Consider the following 19,350-nt stretch of genomic DNA (forward strand, 5'->3'; position numbering starts at 1 on the left):
TCTTATTTTTGTTTGGGTGTCCAACATTAGAGCAAAGTTATTTCAAAAACCAAATTAGGAAAAAAATTTTCTAATTTTTTTCTCTTAAAAAAAAAAAGTTTGCAAAAATCTAACTCATCATTACTTTTTTGATGTAATACTCTTATCTACATCTACTTTATGTATCACCTGATATGATTAAATTTCATCAACTTCTGGATTTAAATTCCAGATAATTATGGCTTTTGTAAGCCATAATTGGACAATGGACGACAGGGCATGATCTCTTACCATGTTTCTATCCATTTCAAGAGGTGTTGTAAACGGTTGAGACTTATCACATGTTCAGTGACCTATCTAGGCATAGTAATGCTTGAATCACCCATTTATCTACAATGCAGAAATTTCAAGATACAGCAAATTTGCCCCAAATTTTGTTTTGAATTAGAGAAAAGTGCAACAGGAACCCACGGAATGTTAAAAACATCTTTTGAGAATGACTGTATGTGCCACTCAAAGGCTTTTCAATGGTTCACAAAGTTCAAAGAAGGCTGCTTGTCCATCAAAGGTAATCTCTGCATTGGCTGCTGTTCAACTTCAAAAAAACAATCATTCAGTTGTTTGTGATCTAATCAGGAATGATCAATGTTTAACTATCAGCAAAGTTGATAGTGAAATTTCGTTTCTCACGGGACTAATCAATTTTAACAAAATCTGGAAATGTGATTTATTTTATCCAAATTTGTACTTTGCATCCTTACTGATGATCACTGAGATCAGGCAAGATTGCACGTCAGGATCTTTATCATCAACATGCTGCTACTGGCCCACATTTTGTTTTTTCCATTCACTGGTGATGGAGTGTGGGTGTATAGCCATGACCTGGAAACAAAGGCCAAGTCCTCTTGATGAAAAACTATCTTCTCCAATAGCCAAAAAAAGAAAGGCAATCAAATGTAAAGATCATGGTTATGTTTTTTGAACTCACAGGGCACTGTTCATTACAAATTTTTCCTGCTTGATCAAGGTGGAAAAGTAGATTTCAGGAAATTGGTGATTGCATTATGACAATCCTCCTGCATGCTAGGTTGCAAAACACATGACCTGTGCTTTCCATCCAAGAATTTCTTGAAAAGTACTCCATCTGCCATACTTGCCAAATTTAGCTCCCTGTGATTTGTTTTTTTTGTTTCTCAAACCCCCTCGAAAGGTCATAGACTTGCAAAAACTGAGGAAGATATTCAGAGGGTGACATGGAACTATTAGAAATTCTAAAAGAAGCCAATCAGGAATACTTTCTTTGAAGCTGCAGAAGCACTGTAGTCAGGGTTTATAGTGTCAAGGAAACTACTTTGAAGAAGATCCATATGAACAGGCAGCAAGTCCATTTCCTAAATAGTAGTTCAGTCCCTGAACTTTTTGATATGGGGCCAAATTAATATTTATGAAGCAATCATTTTTGAAACAACCTTGAAAAATGTGTGTGTGTATATATATATATATATATATATATATATAGGTACATACTCCTTATAACCCACACAGGTAAAATGTATATATACGCAAGTACTCTTGAACAGGTTAAAATCCAACAATTTAACATGCACCGACTACAAAAAAAGCATAAATCATAACATACTATATTTACAGAATACTGTATTTCTCTTGCACAAAATCTCCCCCTCTAGAAGTATGTACAGGTAACCCTCATCTCTCTCTCTCTCTCTCACTCAAATTTTTTTTTGGCTGGTGCAGCATAAGCCTCAGGCTTCTTTGCACCATATAGCTAATAATAATAATAACAACAACAGCACTGTAGTTAGGTTCCTATAAAATATTGTGTTTACAGGACTAAGAAAAAGTACAAAAAGGGGAGTTGTGTTCTAAAAGCTAACAAAAATACACTATTTCGTTAACAATTTTAACAAAACTAACAGAAATATACCATTCTAGAATTAGTGTATCTTCTGCTCTCTTTAAAAAAAAAAAAAAAAAAAAAAAAAAAAAAAAAAATCGGTAATCTGGGTTTGTTTGCTTTTGCTTGATAAATCTTTGTGAATTTCATCATATGGAACTAAGCATTTTTGAATCCCTACTTCCTTTTGAACTTTGGGCTCCTTTCATTCAAGAATCTGCATTCAAAAAATAAGATTCTAATTGCTCGGGTAAATTTATGCCTTCCTGTATGCTTTTTAGTGTAAAATTTGGAAGTTTAGAATTTTCATGTGCGCTATCATCCTCTGAATTGATTTGGTTTTAACTCCAGTGCCATTTCCGGCAAAGCAGATTTGGTGGAAATGCTTTGCAATCATGGAGAGGAATAAAATTTAAATGGGATGACAAGGAAGACTAGCATTTTAACATATACTTTTTTGGATGAGTCATGGTAGTAAAGTGGAGAATGTGTTTGCATTTCCTCCAGTGTTGTGCTTTCCCCTCTTCACTTAAAAAAACATCAGTTGGGGTCTAGTGAAGTATCCTACATATCTAAATTACTTTAATTGAAAGAAGTAACTTCTCATTGAACATTTTAAAGGTGTGTGTGTGTGTGTGTGTGTGTGTGTGTGTGTGTGTGTGTGTGTGTGTGATTATTATTATTAATATTAGCTATATGGTGCAAGGAAGCCTGAGGCTTATGCTGCACCAGCAAAAAATAAAAATAAATAAAATATTCCCGATTTAGAGAGAGAGTCAAAAGTAGAAGAGATTCAACCAAAAAAGAGATCTTAAATTTAATAATTCTAAATTCAAAGTAATGTTACTTACCACGAACAATTCCAACAACATTACAATTTGGATCAATACAACCTACATGATGGGGATGGTTTTCCTCATGCTCATCACCAAATAAAAGAGCTGAAATTAAAATTTTAAAAATATTTAAGGACCAACCAAAAATGCCACAATTCTTCACAATTATGGCTCATTCAAAAATAACTGACATGATTAACACAGTTTAACAGACTGAAACTGTGTTCCTACACAGCTGCAATCTATTAGACACTACCCAACCTATTCTGGAATTCATATTTTGTCTGCAATCTTGAATTTTGCAGCTCTAGAGACAAAAGTTGTATCTATACCATTATCACAAGAAGTCTTGACTAGGAATAGTCTACTATATTAACCATAATTAAATAATTTTTAATTATGAAATAATGTAACTGAATGAGACTTATGAATATTTTCTTCCATTTTACAAAGTTTTGCAAATTAGCTGCTTGAGCATTATGACATGGCAGTGGATTTCCAAGAGTATTTTAATGAATTTAGTAATTAAATTTAAGGAGGAACTGGACATGGAGGCATTTGGAGGGAATGGTGTGATTTTTTTTTTTTTTTTTTGGCTGATGCTGCATAAGCTCATACACTTGCTCACACGCCACTACTACTACTACTATTATATTCTACCACCTTAATACACTTAAGGTGGTAGAAAATGAAAAAGACTTGGGAGTAATTGTGCAGTCAGATATGAAGTTTTCTGAGCAATACAGACAGGCTGCAAGAGCAGGTCATGGGGTTTTGCCAATGATATATAGGAATTTTGCTAGCAGGGAGAAGGAGGTGATTGTCCCTCTGTATAAGGCAATGGTCAGGCCACGCCTTGAGTACTGCGTACAGGTCTGGAGGCCTCATTTTAGGAAGGATGTAGATTTACTTGAGCATGTACAGAGAAGGGCAACAAGGTTGGTGAGGGGAATGAAGGGATCCTCTTACCAAGAGAGGCTTAAGTTCTGCAAATTGCAGTGGCTGGAGACTAGGCACCTGCGCGGTGATCTGATTGATGTGTATAAGGGCTTGAATGGGTTGAGCACGCTGAATTCTGATGGGATCCTTCCACTTGTTCAGATTACGAACCTGGGGGGGGGGCATAAATTCAAATTAAGAAAAGACAGATGTAGAATAGATGTGCGGAAATTTGCCTTTAGCCAGCGGGTGGTTAATTGCTGAACAAACTTCCGTCTGTCGTTGTGGAAGTTGATAGGTTGAATAAATTTAAGGAGGAACTGGACAGGCATTTGGAGGGAATGGTGTGATTTTTTTTTTTTTTTTTGGCTGATGCTGCATAAGCTCATACACTTGCTTTCTTGCATCACATGCCACTACCACTACTACTATTTTCTTCCATTTTACAAAGTTTTGCAAATTAGCTGCTTGAGCATTATGACATGGCAGTGGATTTCCAAGAGTATTTTAATGAATTTAGTAATTAGGCTCTTTCTCTTAAAAGGCTGATAGTCTACAACTGAGGTGTCAAACTCAGACCTTGTCAATCAAACGAATGGTGCTCAGAAGCTCAGTGTGAACCCATGTCTCTCAGGGATTTGTGGCCACACTGGTATAGCATTGCTGAAAGGAGTCCTAAATATTTAAGGATTTCTCCCTTACACAAAAATGTGACATGACTGATAACTCATGAAGGTTTGTAAAATTTACAAATTTTGTTTAAATTTTATATTAGTGTATCTCCTTTGGAGGTCTGCTGACGAGGCTACTAGAGACGGTCGTTTTCAAAGCCGCTAAGTGGATTTTTGTTAATTATTGATTTGAAATTATTGTTTTTCTAAAACTTTTGATTTAAATTTAGTAGTATAACATTATTTTGTGATTTTCTGATTAATTTGGTGTATTTATTCTTTACTCGGCCTTGTAATTGCATAAAAGTATCGGTAAAGGTTTCCACGTGTTTCAACTCCGCTAACCGTTCGTAATTTTCCCGCCTTTGTGATACGATATACCGTACTAGATAGCGTTAGTTGAACTTCGTTAGCAGTTAAATTGTACGTTTAAATAAATACATATAACGACTTAGATTACAAACGTAATATAATTAATTTTATTTAAAATAATTAATTATACATATAACCACTTAGGTTACGTAACATAAATAATTAGTAAAAACAAATAATTAATACATAACTTGATACGAAAGTTATATAAAGGGATTTCGCAGATAACACTCGTTACTGAAACGTAAATATTCCGTAGATAACACTCGTTACTGAAACATAAATATAGCGTTATAACTGTGTTTGGATACAAGTTTAGGATTTAATTTTGTACAGAAATTGAAATTTTATTGAAAGTAAATCTAAATCATGACTCAAACCAGAGCAGCAAAGCAAAGGGCTCAAGCTAATGGGAATGCTGTGGCCCAGGGGAGAACTGAGGGGGGCAGTTGTCCTCTGAATCACAGCCTTGTAAGATGCACTATTTGCTTGATGTTTGCGGAGCAGTCAAGTATGGGACATGATACTGCCATGGGGGATGTCTTTGTGTGTGTGCGATGCAAGGAGTGTAAGGAGATAAGGCGACAACTCAGCGTTGTTATGGGCCTATATGAGAGCTTGAAGGATAGGGTGGATGCCCTCGAAGGATTACAAGTGAGGGGCCCATCAAGCTCTCAGCTGCCCACACCAATGCCAGAGCTTGCACTTGGTCATCGCGGAACACAGCAGCAACCCCCAAGGCAGAATGCGCTGGTCCCAAAGGAACTAGTAGTTGTTGGTGACTCTATTGTCAGGGAAACGGGAAACATGCTTTGTAAAAAGGATAGGTGGAATAGGACCAGGGTATGTCTGCCAGGGGCAAAAGTTGATGACGTTGTAGAGCGGATATCATCTTTTAAGGGCACAAAAGGTGATATAGTTGTACACGTTGGCACTAATGACATTAAGAGTAGGAGACCGGCGGAATTACTTGACAAGTACAGGTCACTGATGAAAAAAAGCCGTGAATTAGGGTTGAAATTGAAAGTGTCTGCATTTCTGCCCAGACACGATAGGAGGGAGTATATGATGAGAGCCCTGTCAATCAATTCGGCCCTGGAAAGATTGTGCAGGGCTCAAGGGGTAGAATTTTTTTCAGCCTGGTCTGTACTTGTTAACAGGAGAGACTGCTTCTACAGGGATGGGATACACTTAAATAGAAAGGGTGCAAGAATGTTTGCTGATGCTATCGAGGCAATGTTAGGTGGGTCGGAAAACTGCTAGATTGGGGGGATACAAGGACTAATAGATTAACAGTAGCCACTGGCAGAGGTGAAAGTGATTCTTGCACTGCTTCTATTGGAATGAGCCGCAGCCTGGAAAATAAGATGCAGGATATTTCAGAGACTGCTGGGAATCATTGGGGTACAAGTAAACACATGGGTTGTGTTAGGGTAGCTAAGAAAAAGAACAGGTGCATGTATACTTGTGTGTACACCAATGCTAGGAGTTTAGTAAATAAATTTTATGAATTTGAGGTATTGCTCAAAACATCAAAGGCAGATATTGTGGGGATTTCAGAGACGTGGTGTCACACAGATATAAGAAATGCAGAACTGGAATTTGGGGAGTACAATGTCTACAGAAAGGATAGACAGGATAGGAAGGGAGGAGGGGTTATGCTATTAATTAAGAAACACATAAAATCCAAGGAAGTGAAGCCAGTCGACATCGCTGGACAGTGCAGTGTCGAGTCAGTTTGGTGTGACATAAGCATTGGGAGATCAAAATTGAGAGTAGGAGTGTGCTATAGGCCTAATGACTCTGATGAGTATAATAAGAAACTGTTCGGAGAAATAGAGTGGGCCAGTAAATCAGAGAGTCTTATAATGGGGGATTTTAATTTCCCAGATATTGACTGGAATTTGGGGGCTGGTCACTCACACAGTAGCAAGGCTTTTGTGGATTTATTGGATGATTGTTTTCTACATCAGCATGTTCGGGAGGCAACTAGAGGGAGTAATACTCTTGATTTGATTATCAGTAGTGATTCTTCATGCATTAAGAATCTGCAGATAAATGAACCACTTGGTGGCAGTGATCACAGTGTGCTGAAGTGGGAGTTACTCAAAGAGGTAACTACCATTAGGGGTAAAGGGAAGGGGTATTGCTTTCGTAAAGGCGACTACAATGGACTGAGACAGTATTTAAATTCTATACAGTGGGATCAACTGATGATATTGCCAACAGCAAATTCAAAATGGGAAGCATTCAAAGAACTTATCGTGGAAGCTACTAGGCTTTACATACCAACTAAGAAATATTGTTCAAGGTTTAGGCCTAAATGGTTGTCAGATGAACTAATGAGGCATATGGCAGAGAAGAAAAATGCATGGGATACATACAAATTAACACGTGACACGGATGCCTATGATAGATACAAGTTGATCTGTAACCAAGTTACAAAGGAGGTTAGGCAGGCGAAGGCAGATTACGAGAGATCCTTGGCAAGTGATGCGAAGAAAAACAGCAAAGAGTTCTTTACTTATGTAAACTCTAGAAGGAAGGGGATGAATCAGATTGGTCCACTTGAGATCGATGGGTCAACTGTTGATGACCCTGCTCGGGTAGCTAACAAACTAAATGAATATTTTGCATCGACATTCACACATGAGGAGTTATTCAGCGAGGGGAATGCCAGAGGCGTATTCAACTCTAGCAGTAAGCTAGAGAATCTTGTAATAACTGAGAGCAAAGTGGAGGAGAAATTGTTGAAGATAAACACAAGAAAGGCACCTGGGGTGGATGGGATCTATCCAGTTATATTAAAGGAGGCAGCAAAGGAGGTAAGCAAACCCTTAGCCATAATTATGAGAGCTTCCTTGGACTCAGGGGAGGTACCCATTGACTGGAGATGTGCAAATGTGACCCCAATTCACAAAGGGGGATCAAAGGCTGACACAAGTAATTATAGACCTGTGAGTTTAACTTCTGTTCCCGGAAAATTAATGGAGGCACTGGTGAAAGAAGCACTGCAGGATCATCTAGACAAGACTTCAGTTATAGCTAGGACACAGCATGGTTTTGTTAAGGGGAAGTCTTGCCTGACCAATTTGATTGGATACTATGATGCAGTCACAAAAGAACTGGATGCAGGGAATAACTTTGATATTATATACTTGGATCTTAGAAAGGCTTTTGATACTGTTGCACATGGAAGACTGCTGCACAGATTGGAGCAGTGTGGCATTGGAGGCAAGTTGCTGCTATGGATAAAGGGGTGGTTGAGGGGGAGAAGACAGAGAGTGGTAATCAATGGACACTGCTCATCGTGGACTAATGTTATTAGTGGAGTCCCTCAGGGTTCAGTATTGGGGCCTTTATTGTTTTCTGTATTTATAAATGATATTGATGATGGTATATCAGGCTTAATGTCCAAGTTTGCAGACGATACGAAGGTTGGCAGGGTTGTCAAGGACACTACTGACACTATGCTGCTGCAACAGGATTTGGAAAGGTTGAGCAGATGGGCTTCGAGGTGGCAAATGAAGTTTAACATTGACAAATGTAAAGTACTACATATGGGAAACAGCAACCCCAGAGCAACGTATCAACTCTGTGGTACTACACTGACAGTGGTAGAGAATGAAAGGGACCTGGGGGTGGTGGTGCAGGCAGATATGAAGTTCTCTGAGCAGTGCAGACGAGCTGCAAGAGTAGCTCATGGTGTATTGTCAATGATATATAGGAATTTTTCTAGCAGGGATAAGGAGGTGATTATTCCCTTGTATAAGGCAATGGTCAGGCCACACCTAGAGTACTGTATACAGGCCTGGAGGCCTCATTTCAGGAAGGATGTAGAGCTGCTGGAACGAGTACAGAGAAGGGCAACTAGATTGGTGAATGGGACAAAGGGGTTCTCTTACGAAGAAAGGCTTAAGTTTTGCAAATTACAGTGTCTGGAAACTAGGCACCAGCGGGGTGATCTGATAGAGGTGTACAAAGCCTTGAATGGTTTGAGCATGCTCAATGCTGATGGGATTCTTCCTCTAGCTCAGAAAAATCACCTGAGAGGGCATAAATTCAAATTGAGGAAAGACAGATGTAGGATAGATGTGCGGAAATTTGCCTTTAGCCAGCGGGTGGTTGGTGGGTGGAACAGACTTCCATCCCTTGTCGTGGAAGTTGATAGCCTAAATAAGTTTAAGGCTCAGCTGGACAGGTATTTCGAACGAACAGAGGGGTGAAGTGGAAGTGGTTATTTTTATTTATTTATGTTACTTTTTTTTTTTTTTTTTTTTTTTTTTTTTGGGTTGATGCTGCATAAGCTTGCTTTCTTGCATCAAATGCCTCTACTAATGCTAATGCTAATGCTAAGTATACTATTTACCATTATTACCATATGTTTAACACTGTTAACTTGTTAAAGTTAGCACACCTGGGCTGTGCAATAATTCAATCCTGAACCAGGAATAATCTGCATGAACTCATATCAAGAATATAAAGTTTGCAATTCAAATCTTTGATGTCATGAATTTTTGTAAAATGAGATGCTGTAAACCAGGAGCTCACAGTAAAGCTATGTAATATGTTTGGGGGGAAAAAAAAAATCAGAAAAAAATAATAATAATAGCCACATATTTTATCTGTCCAATTTTAATAAATTTGGGCTGGCTCAAAAATCTTTCTAAAAGAGTCAAATATAAAATTTCACAAAAATCTGCTCATCAGTATTGGACAGATTTTTGTACAGCTGCTAGATGTGGGAAGCACTTGTTGTGAAGACAAAAAGTGCTTCCCACATAAGCAAATAGACCTAAAAAAAAATTACCATCATACATTATGATGGTATGGTATATAAAACCATTTTTCAAACACCAAAAATTTAAGATCAACTGGTATATTGGGTATGTATTCCTACACTAGAATTAATGTCACATGCTTTGGGTTACAAAGACATGAATTGATAATAATATAATTAAAATGTATTACATATATATGTTGCTCCCCTCCTTTTAAAACTCAAGAATCTGCTCATCTTCTGCTTGGAAAATAATTCACGGAATTCATCAGGAGTTATGATTTGAGATTTACTTTGAGTTCTCAAAAAATAACACTTTCAAGGTTATCAATTTCTTATAGCAAACACTTCCATATTAAGGCACTGTTTATAGAGAAACTTATTTGTAGTACAATATTAAACAGGCAACAAAGATTGGCTCAATTACATAAATGAAGGCTCCCAAGTAGACTTATGGTATCAATAAGAATAATGTCACCTATGCCTGTAGATTCTGGTTCTCTAAACTTCTATATAAGGGAGAACTGTATATGCTAAGTGGTTTCTTTGGAATTTACTGTGCAGCATAATAAAATGTCACAAATGCAAACTTTTAAAAGAAAAATGTCTTTGTACTTCAATGCATTTATTTTGTTTTTCCTTATAGGCTTTCCATACTTATCTAATAAAATTCTGAAATCTGCTCTTCAAAATAGTCATTAATGACTGCCTTTACTGTATCACCTGAAAATCTTTGTAAGTATGGATTTTCATCTGAAAATCTATACCTAGAAATATTAAATTTTAAGATTTCTAAACAGATAATAGTCACAGGAGCAGGGAAGAGGACTAAATCAGGCTGCATAATGGGTGTTATTCATAACAAAACTTTTTAACAGCATGTCAAACAACCTTACATTTGTGAACAGACACATTTTCATGGACAGGACTCAACAAACAGTCACCATGGTGACAAAGAAATCTAGTTTCTGGTGACTGGTATTTTACAAGTGAGTCTAGTAGCTGTGAGGCTGAATTGCCAATCTTTGTTTTATGATTGCTGTAGTCTGAATCTTGCAGGAACTGGCACAACTCTCAAGAGAGGTTGTGTATGATGGACTCTTAGTGCAGATACTAAACTATTGCAGCATTATTTTACAGGAAAAATTTTATCAGATGAAGGAATGTGATAAACAATAGCCCAATCAGTCATATTCGGAAACAGCTATATTTCTCTCTCTCTCTCTCTCTCTCTCTCTCTCTCTCTCTCTCTCTCTCTCTCTCTCTCTCTCTCTCTCTCTCTCTCACACACACACACACACACACACACACACACGTGTGTGTGTGTGTGTGTGTGTGTGTGTGTGTAGTAATATATAACAGTTGAGAAGCAAAATAAGTAGAAAACAGAAAATAACAAAAGTTATATTATGTCTAATGCTCCAAAATGCACAGAGCAGCAGTAGTGGAAGCAAAAAGATATGGTTTGTAGAATTAATAAGGTGTCTGGGAAAATGGAAATGAAAAGTACACAAGGTGCCAGAACTAAGAGAAGTTTAAGGGATAGTAGAAAGTGGAAGTGAAGTAGTGGTTAAACAGGCAAAAGAATTAGAAAAACCTAGTGTAAAAATGAACTGCAACTGAGGGGAAAAAAAAAAAGTAAATAAATAAATAACACAATATTCAGATATGGGAGGGCAATTTAAGCAAGAGGTCGAATCAGGGGAGGGCAAATATGCATAATCTGAATAAAGTAGATGATACATAGCCAGGAAATTCATTAGGGGACTACTCCTGACCATGTATCAAGCACTGTGTTTCCTAACTTGTCTGTAGTATTAGAAAAAAAAAGGGGGGGGGGACAAATATGCAACCTTTTATCGTAATACTAGTAGACAAGGTAGTCAGTCCCTAAGCAGTGTAAAAAATATAAATTAAAATAAATATATACAAATTTACAGAAGTGTAATATACAAAAAAAAAGTGAAGTGTATAAAAAGTATAGACAAGCAAATGGTATAGGGAATGGTAAATTCTAAGGGAGTGGAAGGGGAGAAAAGATGTTCTAAAGAAGGCGAAAATAGCGATAGGAATTAGGATAGGCAGAGCTTTCATATCACCCTCGTATTACACTAATAGTTTTACGAACGGGGGGGGGGGATAGAAAAAGACAGTATAAAGAAAAGTGTAGAAAAAGTCATTACACATACACACAAACAAATTATACCAGGAATTAGAAAACTTGCAACATACCTCATAAACAGTATTAATAAACTAAAGCACTTAAATGAAGGGGGGAAAAATAATAATAGTCAAACAATAAAACTGTAAATCAGGTCATATTCTGATGTGTTAAATAGAATTTCACTTATTATTAAAATTTCATGGATTACTTGACTCTAGCCAATACTACTAGAAGTGAGAAGCATCCATAGCAAAAATTTATATGGAAAGTATTGACCAGAAGATATCAATGAACATGTCAACTGTAAATGTAAATTTTATATAAATCAACATGCAAAAAAGCTTGATACATATAATGAAAATCCATTATTATGAATAATAGCTTACAATGAAAATCCACTATGAGGAGAATTAATGCACTACCATTTTAATAACATTGAATGTGGGGAAATTCTATAGTTATATAACAAGTTAAATATATAAAGATAAGAAACATTTTAGTGCAAATGCATAAAGCATGCATTTTCTTAACCATGTCTGCATGTCACAACTTTACTTCCAGTGACACATCTTCATGAAATTTGACATTTAGATATTGTAAGAATATTTGTAGAACCATTCTAAATTTCATTAAAAATCAAACAACCAGGAATCTGGCATTTTTTTAAAATAAATCTCTTTAACCACATATAAATGAAAGTATATTTCAGATGCCCAGGCATTATTTAAGAAAGGAAAGACAGATCAACATCATTTAGCATTTACTGGTCTCTATTAAAGTTAAGTTTTGAATCCTAGAAATACTACTATAGGTTTGTAATTTTGGTTCTAATCCTTTACAAATTTAAACACTTATTTAAAATATTCTTCTAGATTTGTGTATCAAAATTCACGATGATAGGCTGACACATTTTCCTCGTACATCAGTCTCTCTTAAGAAGTACTTCTAAACAAATCCAACCTCACACTTACCCATCACGCAAATATCATGTGATATCTGAGAACATACTTCTTGGGTATGGCAAAGAAATTATCTCCCAAGACATTAACTGAAATGTCAGATATGCAATTAAATGCATACATTACCTTATTGCTAACACAAGGCTCTAAACTATAGCAACAATGAAAATTTTTCTTGTACATGTTTACAAATACAATCTTGCTTAATTTTAACTACTGCTGACGCAACTCTTAGCTATCGTTTACACTCCAGAGTAACCAAAGCATACATGTACAGGAAAACTTCAAATATCGCCTGATTTGCTTTTCTGTCTCCACTTTTATGAAAACATTAATTGTATTAGTGGGAATGCTTGTTGTGGAGTGAAATTCACACTAGGAAAATCATGATACTTGATAAAATTCTGTCAAAGTTACTTTCTATGGATAAACATGCACAGTACATTAGAATAAGGTTTATTGGAATAGAAAAAAAAACCAAACAAATGGGCTTGAATAGTGTAATCTTTATATATATATATATATATATATATAGGATATTGCAGAACATTTATCTTTTACCCGATTGCGTAAAGATTATTATTATAATGGATGGAAATCAATATGGAGTATACAACAGTTTTTCTAATTTCTTATTTTTCTCAGCATTTTTACACGCACCTTTTTTAAGCTACAATTTGGATATTTTTAATCTATAATTAACGGATATAACAAGAATCTGTTATAAAAAATTCTTTTCCCCATTTTTGTTTGGTGATCACCCATTAGTGATTAGATAATTATCTGCAACCTGAAAGAAAAACTCCTAAATGTGACAGACCTAAAATAATTTATAGCTGTCACATTTAATACTGTATTCATTATTTATATTCACATTAAATACTGTATTATACTTATTACAATACTTCTTTTTGAAGTAGAAGGCAAATTAAGGAAAATCACTATTCCTTGGTTTGCCTTTATTACATAAATTTCAAATCAGCAAGAGTGGTGTCCCTTGCTGTTCCATATAGTCAAGTAGAGACTCATTGCAGTTGATACTTTAGCATCGTTTTCCTGTTTGATGAACTGAAGTTTTCGTTTAACATAAAAAAAACAAAAAAACTTTTTCTATTTTAACATAGACTTACAAAAACACCAATTAAAAAATCTGAGAAGAATACAAAATTAATTGTACAGTAATACAACTAAGGGATTATTTAAATAAGAGTAGAGTGAGCTAGTCAGCAGTCTCTATGACTGCTATTAAAAAAAAAATAGTAGAAGAATTGTAACTCACTATAATCCTAATTGTAGCATTAATTTGTCACATTACAATTTCAAAAATAAATATAGAAAACGGTATTTAGACTCTTCCTTTACATAGATAAAAGTAAATAAAATAAAAATTACATTAAGCTCGGCCAAAAAAATTTGAATACAAATGTAACAGGACATACTTACTATGCTGTTTGATTAGCATACGAATCGAAATTCGACTAAGATAAAATCTATTTAGAAAATACTGGATATTGTGTTGTATTGCAGGCTGATCAAGTCCATGGCACTCTTTCATTTCAATGATACCTTCTGCCATCGTGGGAACAACACCAGAATGTCGTGCATATATTTTATTTAATTTTTCACAAAACCTGCAAGAGAAAAAGAGTGTTAACAGTAGATTTAATTAGGCAAAAACAATACAAGGAAGAGAAATTTACAATATTAGCAAAAAAAAAAAAAAAACAATCTGCCCATAGTTAAAAAAGAATGTCCAATGCAACAGGTAAGATTATACTTTTTAGAGTTCAATTTCAATTCTGCTACATGAGAACCAAGATGGGTTTAGTTTAGTTCAAAATTGCAACGGTTCAAAACACTGACAAGTTCAAAATGGCAACAGGATTATAATACCAAAAGGGTAGAGTCACCAAATTATTAAAATGCTAACAGCTTATAAAGGTTCTAGTAGTAAACAACTGTATAGTATGTAAAATGCATCTATTATTATTAATTTAAATATTCAACCATAATAAAAGCATTCAAGTGTGCTCTGTTGTGCTTCTTCATGGAACTTATTTAACAAACATGGCTGTTAAATAATTTGGCAAAATTATTAAATCATTAAGTCCACTCAAATACATGCATTACTGTACTAACTCAACATGCTTGACCATGTCTGCTATGTTGGACTACAAATGATTTATACAGTGGGAAGCTTGCAGTGATGAGCCTGACAAAAGGAAGTGATTTAAGCAATTTCAAATTTTTCTCTTTTCCTTTTGTGTATTTCCCCTATGAACTGGGGAGATGCAAAAATGAAAAGGGAAAAATTCATGGCTTCGATTTCATAGCTGTGGTGCAGCAGCACCACACAATACACAAGTTCAGACAAATTCAGCAAGTTCTAAATGGAAAGCAATTGACATTTTAACTTGTCCCTAACAGGTTAAAATGCCAACAGATTAAACATTTCCTGTAGCAATCTGATTGATCAGTGTGTTGATCAATTAGCATTTTCAAGAATTGGCACTTTGAAGTATCAGTGTTTCAACACTTTTGGTATTTTAAATGTCTATATTTTGGCTGTGTCAACAGTTTGAAGAAGGAATATTCAAATGTTTGTTTTTGTTTGGTGATTTGGGGCATTCTAACATGTTGGTAATTTTACCCATTCAGCATTGTGATTGTCACAGTTCTAGTTGTTGGCACTATGACTTTTGTCAATTTTATTGCGTCACAAGCAAGATACTCTGCAATCATTCAAAATAAAATAAAGACAGGGAACCCAAAACAATCTTCAGATTCTTGTGCACTTCGTGCCTATGGTTCTAGAATTAAGATCTAGAAGTTACTGAAACAGAATTAAGTGATACATAAGCACTGGGTAAGCAAAAACGAAAGTACGAGTGCGTTATAGGCCTAATGGACCCTGACGAGTACAGCGAACAACTGTACAGAGAAATAAAATTTTAAGTGACGGCTTTTAACTTTCCAAATATTGACTGGAACTTGTGGGGTGGTAAGCCATAGACTAGCAAGGCTTCTGTGGATAACTATTTTCTACAGCAGCATGCTGGAGAAGCAACAAGGGGAGTAATACTTTTGATCAAATTATCGGCAATGATTATATACGCAATAAAAATCTGCAGATAAAAGAATCACTAAGTGACAGTGATCGCATTGTATTGATTTGGGATTTGCTTAAAGATGCAACTACCATCAAGGGTAAAAGGATGGGTTTTTGCCTTTGTAAAGGTGACTACAGTGGTCTCAGACAATTTTTAAATTTTATACCATGGGACCAACTGATGATGTTACCATCAGCAAGTTCTAAATGGAAAGCATTCAAGGAATTAATCATAGAAACTACTAGGCTTTTCATACCAACTAATAAATACTCTTCAAGGTATAAGCTTAAATGGATGTCTGATTAACTGATGAAACTCATGGCAGAGAATAAAAGTGCACGGGATACATATAAATTATCAGCTGACACAGAAGCCTATGGTATATATAAAAACTAGTCTGTAATCAAGTCACAAAGGAGGTAGAAGTAGTAGTGGCATGTGATGCAAGAAAGCAAGTGTATGAGCTTATGCAGCATCAGCCAAAAAAAAAAAAACACACCATTCAACCTATCAACTTCCACAACAACAGATGGAAGTTTGTTCCAGCAATTAACCACCCACTGGGTAAAGGCAAATTTCCACACATCTATTCTACATCTGTCATTCCTTAATTTGAATTCATGGCCCCCTAGGGTTCGTAATCTGAACAAGTGGAAGGATCCCATCAGAATTCAGCATGCTTAACCCATTCAAGGCCTTATACACCTCAATCAGATCACCACGCAGGTGCCTAGTCTCCAGCCACTGCAATTTGCAGAACTTAAGCCTCTCTTGGTAAGAGGATCCCTTCATTCCCCTCACCAATCTTGTTGCCCTGCTCTGTACATGCTCAAGCAAATCTATATCCTTCTTAAAATGAGACCTCCAGACCTGTATGCAGTACTCAAGGCGTGGCCTGACCATTGCCTTATACAGAGGGACAATCACCTCCTTTTCCTTGCTAGCAAAATTCCTATATATCATTGACAGAATCCCATGACCTGCCCTGGCAGCCTGTCTGCATTGCTCAGAAAACTTCATATCTGCCTGCACAATTACTCACAGATCTTTTTCATTTTCCACCACCTTAAGTGTAGTTTGTTTGAGTGTGGGCTTTACGGCGCAAGAGCAACATGGCCATAATGCGCCTAACTCTGGTAAAGTTTTTTTTTTTTTTTTTTTATTGCAGTTAACGTTTACAGTGTGCTATATAGTTCTATCTCTTTAAGGAAAGTGAAGATTTTGTCTACATGTGGCGTATCTGCTAAAAGATGGGCAATGCTCGGAGGATTCGTTGCTGAAAAATAGGCAAATAGAGTTTGACGCTCATTTTTATAAATCGGGCAGTCAATGAGTATGTGTTGGACTGTAAGTTGGGCTTTGCAGTTTGTGCAACGTGGTGGATCAGCAGCTGTAAGTAGATAGAGATGTGTCAGGTGTGTGTGACCTATTCGTAATCGGGCTAATACGACTTCTTCATGACGGTTCTCACGAATACTAGACTTCCATGGTTTGAGATCTTTTTTAATGCCGAGTAATTTGTTATTGGCCTGACTCTGCCAGATGCGTTGCCATTGTTCCATACATTGTTTCTTTATAATGTACTTGTAGTCAGATGCAGGTGTAGTAAAGGCTTGGGCTATAGGGTCGGTAGCAGTTTTGGCAGCTAGGTCGGCCTGTTCATTTCCAGAAATTCCAGCATGACCAGGGACCCAACATAACAGAACTTGTTGTTTCTTCTGGTTTAACTTAGTCAGAGTATTCCAGATCTGTCTAAGTAAGAGGTTATCATTTTTTGTATTGCGTTGTATGGCTTGGATAGCACTAATGGAGTCTGTATATACAACACTGTGCAATATGGTTTTTGAGAGTGCATAGTTTAAGGCTATGTGGATAGCACAAAGTTCTGCAGTATAGCTGCTACATTCTGCAGGGAGTTTCTTGGATATAGTTGTGTTGGGAAATACTGCTGCTGCGCCAACATGATTGTTAGTTTTAGACCCGTCTGTGTAAATTGGTGTGTACTGGCCGTGCTGGGTTCTCAGTGCGGCGTACATTTGCAGTACGTTCTGTTGGGATAAGGTGTGTTTTCCCCAGGCTGTCAATGAAAAGTCACACGGTGGTATATAGTATGTCCAAGGTGGGACTGTATGAGAGGCAGTGGGCTGTATCTTACTAAAGTCGATTTGCCAATCGGCCTGCAATGAGCAAAGACGTATCCCAGTTGGTGGATTTATTGATGGATAGGCTCGGTATAGGTTTATCCATTTAGGGTAGAAAAGTCCGTTCCAAGTGGGGTGGTTTGGATGCCCTTTGAGTTTTACTGCATATTGTAATAGAAGCATTTGTCTGCGTAGCTGCAGGGAGGTTTCATGTGCTTCAGCATATAGGCTATGGATAGGTGATGTTCGGTACGCCCCCAGTGCAAGACGTAGAGCACTGTGGTGCACAGGATCAAGCCAGCGTAAAGCACTTTGTCTAGCAGAGCTATAAACTGCAGAACCATAGTCTAGACGTGAACGTATTAGCGCATGGTACAACTGTAATAGTGTGTATCGGTCAGCTCCCCATGTTGTGCCTGATAGAACTCTTAAGACATTTAGCTTTTTAAGACAGGTGATCCTGAGTGTTTTTATATGTTCCAGGAAGGTGAGCTTTTGGTCAAGTATCACACCAAGAAAGCGGACACTAGGGACAACTGGTATGATTTGATTTTCTAGTCGAAGTTCTGGGTGTGGGTGTAGGTTACGCTTCCTGCAAAAGTGTATACCGACAGTCTTTTGGTTTGACAGGCGAAAACCATTGTTTTGGGCCCATTTTGCTATTTTGTTGATTGCACATTGCAGCTGTCTCTCTACCATTCGCATATTAGGAGAATGGCAGGCGATACTAAAGTCATCGGCATACAGGGTAGTGGATATTGTTTGTGGCAGGTCCTGTGTTATTGAATTCATTTTTATATTAAAGAGGGTAGCACTTAGCACTGATCCTTGTGGCACTCCTTCTTTCTGTATGAACTTTGAAGATAAGTGGTTGTGAAATCGAACTTGAAATGAGCGGTGTTGTAGGAAGTTTCTTATAAACTGTGGTAGGTGTCCGCGTAATCCCAGATCGTATAGATTTCGCATTATACCGTATCTCCAAGCAGTATCAAACGCTTTTTCAATGTCAAATAGGACCATCGCAAGATGTTCTTTGCGTACGAAGGCGTCACGGATATTTATTTCTGTCTTAATCAAAAGGTCAAGAGTGGATCTACCTTCACGAAAGCCACACTGCACTGGATTCATAAGGTTATTTCGGCCTAGAAACCAGGATAGCCGAGCGTTGATCATTTTTTCCATTACCTTGCATAGACAGCTGGTGAGTGCAATAGGTCGATAATGCTGCGGATTTGAAGAATCTTTTCCAGGTTTTGGAAAAGCCAAAACATAAGCATGCCGCCATTTGTCAGGGAAAATGTTTTCTTTGAATATTCTGTTGAAGAGCAATAATAGTGTCTTGAGTGCAGATTCAGTGAGTTTTGCTATCATTATGTAATGTATTCCATCTGGACCTGCTGCACTGAGTTTAGTGGAGGCTAGAGCATGATGTAATTCTGACATTGTGAAAGGGAGATTGTATGCAGCACTGGATGTTGATTCAA

At 36.8% G+C, this 19,350-nt stretch overlaps 1 protein-coding gene across 1 annotated transcript in view; it reads right to left on the minus strand.

Annotated features, from left to right (window-relative positions):
- LOC150080513 (pyruvate dehydrogenase (acetyl-transferring) kinase, mitochondrial-like) overlaps positions 1-19,350 on the minus strand; it is a 111,950-nt gene that overhangs the window by 46,842 nt on the left and 45,758 nt on the right. Inside the window, exons 4-5 of the mRNA XM_090381932.1 lie at positions 14,059-14,246; positions 2,746-2,835 (exon numbers count right to left, since the gene is read on the minus strand). Of these exons, the coding sequence (XP_090238058.1) occupies positions 2,746-2,835; positions 14,059-14,246 (278 nt within the window). The remainder of the gene's footprint in view (positions 1-2,745; positions 2,836-14,058; positions 14,247-19,350) is intronic.

This window comes from Mastigoproctus giganteus, chromosome 9, assembly GCF_048544385.1.
Source record: "Mastigoproctus giganteus isolate SK-2022 chromosome 9, ASM4854438v1, whole genome shotgun sequence".
In the NCBI taxonomy this organism is placed as follows: Eukaryota; Metazoa; Arthropoda; class Arachnida; order Uropygi; family Thelyphonidae; genus Mastigoproctus; species Mastigoproctus giganteus.